The sequence below is a fragment of the Rissa tridactyla genome, chromosome 1, assembly GCF_028500815.1.
Source record: "Rissa tridactyla isolate bRisTri1 chromosome 1, bRisTri1.patW.cur.20221130, whole genome shotgun sequence".
Lineage (NCBI taxonomy): Eukaryota > Metazoa > Chordata > Aves > Charadriiformes > Laridae > Rissa > Rissa tridactyla.
This window is the reverse complement of record NC_071466.1, coordinates 130,819,182-130,831,248: the sequence shown is the minus strand read 5'-3', so window position 1 is coordinate 130,831,248 and position 12,067 is coordinate 130,819,182. Positions and strand designations below refer to the sequence as shown.

The window sequence follows — 12,067 nt, the reverse complement described above, 5'->3', positions numbered from 1 at the left end:
GAAGTTGTGCAGTTAAGCTTTACCCCCACAACATTCAGTTTTTCAGTAGCTTAAGTGATGGGGCAATGGAGGACTCAAAAGAACGTGGTGGCGCTTCTGGATAACAAGGGTCTGCTGGTCTCAGTGCATTTTTTTCTGTCACTGCTAGCAGGAATTGACAGTGTTCCAGAGGGAGAATTTATAGCCTCTGGCAGGGAAAGATTGATCTGTGTGGCTGTATCCCTGGCTTGTCTTGCTATATCCAAAAATAAGTATCACACGAAGTTAGTTGTTCACTTTTCTAGCAAGCACTAAGACTGAGGGAGTGACTATTTCACCTCAGCAGCCTGGAGCAGAAGCTCCTCTGGGGGCATGCACACTTGAGCTGTCTCAGTTTCCTGGGGAAGAACCATCACAAGGTGTGTCCCAAACCTGTTGACAAACAGTGAAAAGTATTTGCTTCTGTATCTCGGATGGCAACTTCCAATGCTGAAAATAAGCACAGGCATTAATTTACTGGACTATTCTATCACCTGTCATTGTAGTTTCAGCTCTTCATTGCAGAAAAATAGAGATACCTGTGTTTAGCTTTTGTTCCAAGTACTGGAACAAGCTTGGCTTTCCAAGCATTTTCATGTTTTGGCCTTATTCTGTCTTCATAATCTCTGGATCTGTGGTGGCTTGATGTGCAAAACTTGCACCAACATAGCACACATGCTCGTAATCCAGAATTTTGCTCTTGTTCTGACATCCCAAAAAGCGTTCCAAACAGCATCAATGAAAAGCACTTTGTGTTCTGGCGTTTGGCAACAAGAAGCTGCTGATTTTACGACTTCCTAGGGCTGCTTTTCTGACTCCTGGTTTCTTCCCTGCTAGTTTGTTTCCACAGTTTCTAGGGCAGCAACTTTGAGTCACCTCCAAGATGAAGTGAGTCCATCAAGATCAGTGGATACTGGGGCAGAGATGAATAGATGGGGGGGAAACGTAGAAATGTAAATGTGTCCCCTAAAGTGTCAGATAAAGGAAAGGTCTTAATTTGTACTAAATGGATGAGAGCAGGCTTATCTTTTCTTTTCCTTTCTTTTTTTTTTCTTTTTCCTTTCTTTATATCCTCTAAATAAGTATTTAGAGGAGCTGGTAATACAATGAATGGTGCTCATGCTGTGAAGAAGAGCTTCTCATCTTGGAAAGGCAGAGTTTGAGATCGCAAAAGGTGAGATTCGTGGACATGGTATTCTGTCACAGACAACTGAAAATGGCCATTGCCCACTTGCAGAATTAAACCTAAGGAGTGTGCTTTGCAGGTTGTCCTGCCGGATGCCTCTTTCTGAAGTAAAGAAAAATTTCCCTTTTCTTACCTTCTCTAATGCTGGAATGGCATTGAAAAGCAACGGAATTATATAGATGATATTTGTAGACAAGTTAATGTCCACCCAACAACTGTGAAGATCAATAAAGTAATAGAAACTTAAATTTAAGAAAAGTTTTGGAGTATAAGAGGCTCTATGAATTTTTGTGTGCTTAAATTAGTTCAGGTAGTTATGTGCTAATGGTATTTACCTTAGATGTTCTTCAGTTTATGACAGATACGGCATTAGCTACTATTATCATGTGCGAAAGCTATCTGAAATAAGCTTATTCGAAGGTTGCTTTTGGCTGGCAGTTGCATTTACTGTCCATATTGTTTAGACTACATTTCACCAAAGGTATGAAGAAAGTAGCATTGCCTACTTTCTTCTACGTAAAATTAGTAGCTTTCAGTATTCTGTCCTAAAATTTCACGTTGTCCTAGCTAGTTTGCCATAAGGACCATTTGTTGACTTGATTCTTGTTTTCTGTTAAGGTTCACTCTTACCTTCTTTATTAACTAGTTTAAAGCATGTGAATGATAGTCATATTTTGCCTTAATTAAATAGTCCATATCAAAAAGAAATAGTTCAGAAAATGCTTCTCCTCCCATGGGAACGAGTAGTTACACTGTAAGCTTCCTCTGAAAGATTATTAACCTATAATAGTTAGTTGTGACTGTGCTAAGGAAGAAAAGGGGCTGGGAAGAAGCTATCAAAACCTAATATTAACTACCTTCTCACTTCTCTTAAGTAACATGTCTTTGAATATAGAATGTGGTACATTGTTTACTTCAGGCTGGAGAAAAATGTTACCATCCAAATTTGGAAGATAAATTTTAAAATGCCAGAGTCAAAGGGAAAAAAAAAACCCACTATACTGGAGTGAAATTTTAGTCCTGTTAAAAGTCCACGGCATAAATTCCATCAAGTTTCAGCAGAGCTGAAATGTCCAGTTTCTTCCTTTTTGTGCATTGTTCACCAGAGTTGTATAAACACCTATGTAAATTGTGTTTTGTTGCTGCCCCTGCTTGGAGCTGCTGAAGTTAGCTTCCTTTCTCTGGCTTTCGTTGAGGATGCTTCAAGGGTTTGTTCACTTCCTTGCCCAGGGAACACTGCCCAAGTCCTATTTTGGAAGTTGGTGAAATTACACTCCTGGAAAACAGTTGGGAATTTTGGAATGCCTGTAGCTTATTTCAGTGTATGTTTAAAGTGTTAGCAAGTAAAATCAAGGAAAATTTAAGTAGACTTCTAACAAGGCATTAAATCACCCGATTTGGAAGATTTCACTATGCATGGAACCACTACATACATTTCCAATGATTTTGTTGTATGTTTGATGGATTAAACCCATCACAAATACAACAAGTATTCCTCAGACTTCCTCATCTGTTTCCTCATCACCTGCATCCTTTCTTTTTCTCCTCTCTCCCCCTGTGATGCTCTCAGCTTTCTTGTGTACCCTCTGCTGTTTCTGCTTGGCCTTTTTGTTTGAAAAATGACCTGCTCATCCTTCAACTTGTTGGCAGCTGCAGTTTGTCAGGGTGAGGGCAAGCCCAGCGTGTCCCACGGGGACTGAGCCCTCCTCTCCTCAGCAGCAACACTGATGCACGCTCTCCCTGCTGTTTTTACAAAACTTCTGCAATGTATTTGAGACTTCTGCCTTTCAGACTTGGCTGAAATTGGCTGGTGGAGTGTGAAGGCATTTAGAGAGACTGGGAAGGGATAAAACAGTACAAAGCCAACTTCATGGAGCAGCCAGACCAGAAGGTTATTTAAAACAGTTTTAAAAAGCCACAGTCTGATTTGAAAAAAGTCACGCTAGCGTAGTTTCAACATTTTTAAAGGAAGTGAGTTGTAAATGCTGACTTATTCTGATGTCAGCTTTGGGTTTGCATATATTCTGTCAGATACTTTTCTTTCCCGTATATTGTTTCTTTTTCAGTGCAAAAGAGGGATTGAGGTTGTAAATAATGATTATAGCTTTGGGGTACCACTTGTTCTATATACTCAGTCTAAAGAACTCAGCTCTTTCAAAACCCTGTAAGGTGCCTTTTAAGTTACAGTACTCTCACTGCTTAGTACATTTAATCTGTTTCTTCAACATTTCTGAAGAAATCTATGCTATCTGTTAAACTGTTGTGTCATTTCCTATAAACCAAACGTGCGTGGGATGACATAAAAAGTGATTGTTTGCATCATCTCTTGTTGTATGTGTTGGTCCAACAGCAGGAGCTATCAGAGAGATGTTGCTTAGCAGTTGGATGCAATTAGATGTTCTTTACGTGATGCCATCTTCATTTGTTGTCCAAAAGAGGTCTTAGCACCTTGGTGGCCGTGCCAACTTCTATTACATATGACTAAAAGATCAAATAGCGTAATCTGGTTTGTCTGCTTGTTGGAATTCAAGACTCAAAGTTCAGTTTGGTTGCTGTTTGTATTGTAAGTAATTACTTTTTTAGGATAAACCCTGATGTGATGTTTGTACTAAGGCATTATGTAAAAATGCATCCGTTTGACTTGGAGGTGAGTGATTTTTGAAAGCTGCAGTATTGAGCAGTGCTTGTTGTCTACTGTATGTTACAGTTGAACCGTATCTTTCTTGAAAAGAGGGGGAAGTATTTTTGCATAGCCCCAATCTCTTTCATGTAGAAACGGGGTAAGGAAAAGTCTGTTCTAACTGGCAGATTATTTTGTTACCAGTCTTGAATTTCTTGAAAGGGTTTTTTAAATTATTTTTTGCATCCATCTCTAGAGATTGTGACAAAGTGATAGTAGACTGTTTAGAAAATTGTCAGAGATGTTTTCCTTACACAGACCTTTAGTCACAACCGACAGTGTTGTATGTATGTCATAGTTAAATTCCCAATGTCATAGTTAAATACCCTAAGGGAATAAGGATCTCTATCATAGTGTGGGTTGTCTCAGGTTGGAACAGGCCTGAGGAGGCAAATTCTCTGGGTTTTGAGTTGTGGTCGTCCTCCTGTTATTTCATGAGGAAGGTTAGCTAGTAAAAGTAGGCAAGAGTTCAAAGAAAGATGGGTGGAGGGGGACTGGTTTGGTTCTTTTCCCTTTGGGAGCATTACAGTATTGTACACTTTACAAATCTTCTGTTGTCGATTGCTTGTTTCAGGTTAGATTCTAGTGTAAGGTTTCACATATACATTGAAAAAGTGATGACTTTCTAGGAAATCTTATAGTCAATCTTGTATTTTGGAGAAACAGTTCTCTGCATCTAGGTGCGATACTTTTAGTGTGTTGAGCAGCTTAAATTTCAGTATTTGGTATGCAGTTACAGCAAATTGTGACAAACATCTGGTATGCAGCATTTGCTTCATTAGATTTTTCATTCAAAGTAACTGTGTTTCAAAAATAAAATGCTATATGCTGTAGTACACTTAGATACATTCTTAAATTGCTGTTGTAGTATTGAATTGTCTTCTTTATGTGTAAGAAGATATACCTATAATAGATTATGAAGATTTTCTTCATGTAGAGGAGTAACTGCTAGTGACTACTCGTGGCTTTTGGCATACGTATGAAAATTAGTTGATCGCTTCTTCTATGGATATTGTTGACCTGATCTATGACTTGCAGTTCTGTTGTCCAGCCAAGTTTGCAAACGGAATTGGGATATATATTAGGTCTTGATGTGACTGAGTTAGAGAAGCTGTCTAGCAGATCCCTTAATCATCATGTACTGCAGGATACAAGTAATACTTGCAGTACTAGTTCATCTGTCTAGTGTGTGCATGTATGTATGTATATATGGATGAAAAACGGAGTCTATTCAATATGCAGAAACATTAAAAACATCAACCAGTATGGTAGTTAATACCTATGCATACTTCATGATCAATGTGACTTAAAAACATCACAAGGTGTTGGGAAATCCTTAATTTTCAGATGGCAAATGTTCTCAGGTCTTTTCCTCACAAGTACAAGTTTTAATGTCAGTACATTATGGTGTTCAACATTATGTTCCAGTTCTCTTTGTCTTAGGGTTTGACTTCTAAGACTGTCTGCTTGACGTTGCTTTATGCCAGTTATCTGTGTTTTCTAGATTAGCATTTTGGAGAGGAATGCTTTTTATTTTTAGCTGTGTTACACAGAGTATTAAACATGACTAAGAAAATAAGTAGCTTAAAACTGCTGGGGTTTTATATAAATGGCCTAATATGTACCTTTTACTGATACCTCTCCCTGTCTTCCACTTCTTTCCTCTTTTTAGATGTGTGGTCAGCAGGCTGTGTATTGGCTGAACTGTTACTAGGACAACCAATCTTTCCAGGTGACAGTGGTGTGGATCAGTTGGTGGAAATAATCAAGGTATGGAATTTTAAGTGTTCTTTTGACTGCATTATTCCTTGGGAATCAGCATGAAAACATGCGTTATTATAGCCTTGTCAACATATATATTCTGTCACTGTTGTGTAGGGTGTTGCATGTAAACCATGTTTGAAAACACTTCTTATGCTTTTTTGACAACTCGGTGATCTTTATTTGCCCCTCTTGCAGTTGTGCATATGATATATCATCTTTTAATTATATCGGTTTTTCCCCTCTTAAAGGATTGCACTTTCAGTGTGATTGGATATAGTGCTTACATACTGAGCCGGTATTCATTAATGTGTGATTTTTCATTCTTTAAGAATCTGGCTCTTTTTCCTTTGTTGCATGCAATTAGTACTTGGCTTTGAAAATAGTATTATTAAATTTCCTTGTGACATATTCTTCACATATGTAGCTTCTTCTCTTCTTCCTTCTAGCTCTTTGAGGTGAAAGGTGAGAAAAGGCATTCCTTTTTGCAGATGGAGAATCAGGAAATGTAGGACAAAGATACCTTCTGCCTTAAGAATCTTGTTTTTCAAGTGAAAAAGACCTAATGTTTCAGAATACATAACATTTATATATCACTTATGTCCAAACACATTTTGATTGACTTCATTTGGTAAGCTGTGAATATTCTGTGATTCTCAAATTAGAGGCATGGAAGAATAATTCATAGCTTAGAAGATTGATGTCTGACTTCCCAGCACCCTAGTCTCCCCCGCCTCCTTCAACTTCTGCAATGAAGGAAGCAAGATTTCTAGAAAGAGAGAGAGCAGAATATTTTTCCTCTGAATCTATACTATGCACTTAATAAGATGGGAGTATTACAGAGGATAAGATGTGTGCACATGCTGTTCTGCTTTACTGATTTCATTGCCACAAGGGGACTGTATTAAGAGAATTTCCTCCTTGGTTTTGTCACTTAACTGCTACCCTGATGTGTGTATATTTGTGTGGCATGCTGTGAAAACCCTCTCAAAACCAAAACGTGTGGGTAGAATAGTAGGGCTTCCTACTTGCATCTGTGTTATTCACTAAAAGAGCTGCTGATGTCTTCTTCCCTGTCCTAACAGAGTGTATGACACCAACCAGCGCCAAGTGGTCGTTCTCCTGCATGGAGGGCATGGGCTGGTGAGGCTCAGTGTTTCTGTAGCCTCCTGTACAGTCTCAGTGGGGTGTTCTGTGACCTTTCTAGGCTCTTGCCATATCTACTCCAGCCTTTGACCATGTAATCCTAGCTTCTATTACAGTAAGTTTCTGTCTGTCCTGCTGGAAATCTTCCAGTCAACAGCTTTCCTCTGGAGGCTCCATGTCTTGCCCCTACTTTTCTACGACTTTCTTGATTTCTTATTATTGCCTTTCTGCCCAGTGTATTTCAAGTTCAGCATATCCAAGTTGGGGCAGGTTCCATATGAAATACTATTGGAAAACTAGAGTTGCTCTCAGAAGTAAAGATGATGAATGGCACAAGTGACATTTTTTTTCCTTTTGAGAAGTGTCTTGGAGCGGTGCGCTTTCTGCTACACTGCTTTTGTGAGATGTGAAGTAGACCCTGTGAACCTTTCCGATGGCTGGAGTTCCTCAGGAGTTTGTGCAATAACCTGTGGCATTTGCCTTCGGACGTTTTACAGAAGTCCTGTTTTATTTCTTGATTAATGTCTGCAATCCTGAGAAACTAATGAGGGGTTTTTGTAAATACAACTGTTTATATCACAGTGACAGTCCTGTAAGTCCTTCCGTGGTGCAGTCAGAAATCTGAGAGTAGAGAGGCCTTATCAGCAAAACAATAGTGCTCTGCCTTGCCATTCCTTTTATTTTCACAAATCGGGAAATAGACGTCCTCTCATTATTGACATGCTTGCCAAGCAGAGTTTGTGGTTTGGTTCAAAGTTTGCTAAGAGCTGTTATCATCAGTTGGATGTTTTCAGTTCTGCATTACTGGATGTAAACATCTGTGAACTAAAAATTTTATAGCACGTATGTGCTCTGATTGTGATGATTCTGGTTTGTTTACACTTGAGTTAAGTTGTATTGAAGCAGAGGAGTACTTTAATAAAACTGCTGATAGCCTGTGTACCATCTGTGGTTTTCTTTAAATGACACTACCATGAGTGGCGTGATAACTTTTATTCACTAATTCATAGCTGAATACATAGTACTGGCAACTAATGTGATTTCTCACGACAACCGAAGGAGTATTCAGTATAAAGGCTTGAACTTCAGTAAATTATAGCTTGAGATGTTGATTTTCACTTCCGCAGAAACAAATTTCTGCATCCTTTCTTTAAATGTAGAAAGGGGGACACCGAATGATCATCCGTGCCTGTGTTGTGTTGAGGTTTTCTCATCTTCTGTGAGATATGTAGCCCCCTATGCATAGAAATTAAGTGAAACAAATGTAGGGATAACTCCATTTTACAGTAAGCCTGGTCTCTTCAGTTAAAAAGTTAAAAAATACTGAGTATGTTTTAGGAAGGTCTGAGAGAACAAATGCTGTAACAGTAGTAGTCACAAAAAAGGATGTTCACTGAATCGTTAAGGAATTATGATGGAAAATGTGAGCCTGAATGGGAGAGTGCCATGAATATTTTTCTCCCTGTATATTTGTTACTGAGGCAGCATATGTTCTCAAGGCAACACTGGAAGAGAGAATGAGTGCAAACTGCAGAAGCGGACTGTTTTTCAGTGTCCTTGTCTACGAAATCTTGTGTTGTGAAGTTTTGTATGAACTATTCAGAACAGCCCTGGCAGAAGCGTAAGGTGAGAATACGAAGTTATGATTGAGAATACTGCATTCAAAATCAGTAGGCCATGAGAAATTGTCCAGGAAAATGCATGAACTGGGCAATGAGGCACTTCCCTTGTAATGCCATCCCACCGTCAAGTATTTCTTATAGTGGGAGTAGAGGGAGAACAGCATGTTTACCTCAAATCTCAACCTTTTTGAGAATGAAGAAAAAGTAGAAAGTGAGATCCTTAGTTTTCTGTTCAGCCAGCTGTTGACAGGGATCTGTCCCATCTACTGTGTATCCCTTAAGAGTGACCAGTAACCAAATTGAGCAGATTTGTTTCTCAAATCTGTAAAGAAGTCATGAAACATTCTGTTCTTCTCCACTCTCAGTATGATGCTTAAATTCTGCTTAGGTTTGAAAGGTTAGCATAAAAACTGCAACCTGTGTTTATTGGGTTCTGCACCCTCAATACAGTTGAAGACGTATGCAGTTCTGCAGCACAAAAATCACCAAATCACCAAAAATGTTGTCTTGTGCACAACATGTAAAATGTTAGATTGCATAAGATTTCACTCAGAATATGATTCATTTTTAAAAATATTTTCACAGATGGTGTCCACCTCTTCCATTTGCTGCCACAGAATACTACTATTAAAGCTCTCATTACAACATGGACTTATTTTAATGCTAGCTGGCCGTAGGAGAAGCAGAGCTGTGGGATCTGCCAGTTGTAGAACAGCATTGAACTTCACAGAAGGTTGCAGGTTAGGACCTGTGAGCTGCTGTTTGACTGCCTTGGAGTCATGTTTTTGAGATCGCTTCCTTGGAACTGTATCTCTGAAACTTCAGGGGAGAGAAAATGGAATATTTTAAAATCCCAAAAAGGGCTACAGTAAAAAAAATATTTATCCACACATTTGGAAACGTACCTGACTTTTATCCCTTAAATTTACTTGGTTCCACTGCAAGAGAGGTCAGCTAGGAAACTTTTCTGCTGGTTCCTGTCAATTTGAGATGCCTGAGTCACAGTCACCCCTGTAGCATTTTTTTGAGCCGAGATAAATTTTTCAGTTGTCTCTTCAGTTGCTTACTCAGCTTTGATTGAATTCACTTGATTGAGTTCATTTCACAACACAGCAATTGGATGCTACACCTGGGTATGCATTTTTTGCATTAGGCTGGAGAATGACTTCAAAATGCCATCACATTAAACTAGTCCCCCCTTCTCATGCAATTCTTTATGACATCCCCTCTGTAGCTGTGTTCATCAAGATAAAATTTTTGTGATATGTCAGCCAGCACAGCTTGTCCTTCCTGCAGACTGCATGCCCAACATCCGCAGTCCCTTGCTGTGTCAGAAGCATTTTTGGACTTTGTCAGATTTTAATTCACTTTCAGCAGTCTTCACGTGGTTTCATTTCAAGCAGTCTTGCAAGATGACCATCCAGTTGCACCTGGAGTTTCTCCAGGCCTATTGCATATTTGCCAACTGCTCCAAAAAAACTGTGCCCCTCTAGAACCCATGGCATCACATTCATGTGAATCAAAAGGCAGACCCCTTCTTTTTAGCTGCTTTTTCTCTTGTTCCTATTTCTTTAAAGACGGTCTTTCCATATGTTCTCAATCTGGCTGGGAGAGAAAGATCTCTGACCACTTATCCCTGACAAAATGATATTCGATATGGGGAAATACTGTGTTGGAGCTCCATCTGAAGAAATAATTTAACCCAAGTACATTCTTCTTGCATACTTACACTATTACAGGAGAGAAATCATGTGCTGTGCTTTTTCCAAAATTTGATCTTGAATGGTGACTCTTCCTCCTTATTTTTAGCTCCTGCTGGCTGTTCCAAATGTTAGGTTATCCCATCGCTGGGAATATCTCAAGTGGGTAACCCTATATATTCATTAAAATTCATGCCCCTACTGGCTTTCGAGTGACATCTCCTTCAGAAATGTGCTCAGTTTCTGAAGGAGGCACAGTGGCAGTGTGGGTTTCATCAGTGGTCGCATAAAGAAATTATGTATGAGTAAACGCTATGCCTTAGAACAGTCCCGTCCCCGATGGAAGGGTGAAACCCAGCAGCCCAGGAGGGTTGCAGTTCCCTGTTTAAAATCCACAATGGAAGCCGGGTACTGCTGAATACAGCTTGAAAGAAGGAGCTCTTAGACCCCAAGAGGGTTGTTTTTTTTTTTTTGAGATGCAGTCAGGGCAGACTCCTCCATAAATCTCCAACCTTGTGCATACAGCTTGTAGTGCCTGCAGGACTGCCATGCCCCCTGTGAAGTCTTGGGAGGTTGGGGCCATTCCCTGGCCCCCCCAGATCTTCAGCGCCCTGAAACCATCAAGGGAAAACTGGCTGGGATATCCCACCAAACTAAAACATGCTCAACCACAGCTCCTGCAGACAGTGGTTACTCTTTATTCCCCTTGCAAAACAGGAATCTCGGAAGCATAGTGGTTTTGTTTCTAAGATAACAATTATCTTCTGAAAGGTTTTGTTTAGTACCTTCCCCCTACTTCCCTTAAAAATGGGGAAGAAAAAAAGAATAAGCATCTCTGTCAGAAGAATGAAGCAGCAATAATTGTCTGAGCAGCCCTGGGACATGGGGAGGACAGTGTCTGCCAATCTGCCATGCATTGTCTACCAGAAATATTTTTTCCATATGCTGCAATCTGGAGTATGAGATGCATCAACTAACTTGGGAAAACTGCAGGAAAAGGGTGGTGGGGGAGGAGGTTGTTTGTTTGGGGTTTTTGGTTGCTACCGGACTGTGCGGTTATTCCTTGCACGAAAACCCACGTTTCATGGTAATTGAGAAGTAATAAAATCTTCTTTCCATAGTTCTCTGGGCTGAGGGTGGCAAGGGGGAAAAAAGCATATTAAAAGACAAGCTCAATAGTATCAGGAATCCTATCCATGTGTAACTTTTTGGTCTCTGACAGTTTTACTGAGCCGAATGCTAAGTATAGACTGCAATTATAATATATGGCTCATGCTCAAATGTCAAGGTACTATTTTGGGCTCAGTTTTTGAAATAAAATAAATTCAGTCACAGTAGTTAATGGGGAGAGAGGAGCCGTCTCTTCCGGGAGAATAAGCAGTAGTGTATGAAAATAAGTGTTTCATTTTATTGGATGTGGTCCTGTGCTGAGGACCTGCCTGCATCTGACAAGGTCTTTCACATGGGTTCTCTCCCCTCGCCCCTAAGGGAAGTCTGCTGGCATTTTTTTCCCCTGATGTCCCCCCACATCACGACTTGGCTGTTCCTGTGCCTCATGTAATTCGTCACTTCCCAGTGCTTGCAGGCAGGCAGTGTAAAAAAAAAAAAAAAAAAAAAAAAAAAAAAAAGTTGATGAGCAATTATATTCATGTCAGTGGTGACAATGGGTTTCTTCCTATTCCTGATATATGGCTGCTCTTATGTTTGTGAATAGAAGAAATATCTATATTTAGTTGGCTTTCATTTTGTTTGATGAGAGTGTTTTTGAAAGAAAGCGTATATAAAGTGGGTAATTTTATTTCATTTTCTACGACAGACCTGTTGGAAGTATTACTTCAAAGCTGACCCATGTTTACTGCTTGAGATGCCTGCACCGTGATTTTTTTAAAAAATAACTATTTGGCACGCCTCTCAACTTTCTGATGAGGTGCAGACATGTTTGCAGAAGTATTAA

At 39.6% G+C, this 12,067-nt stretch overlaps 1 protein-coding gene across 4 annotated transcripts in view; it reads left to right on the top strand.

Moving 5' to 3' along the window:
- GSK3B (glycogen synthase kinase 3 beta) overlaps positions 1-12,067 on the top strand; it is a 154,821-nt gene that overhangs the window by 108,193 nt on the left and 34,561 nt on the right. For all 4 annotated transcript variants that reach the window (XR_008469331.1, XM_054221074.1, XM_054221099.1 and 1 more), the window contains exon 7: positions 5,557-5,654. Coding sequence is in view for 3 of the 4 variants with exons in the window: in XM_054221074.1 (XP_054077049.1) it covers positions 5,557-5,654 (98 nt within the window). In the remaining variant the exon portion in view is untranslated. The remainder of the gene's footprint in view (positions 1-5,556; positions 5,655-12,067) is intronic.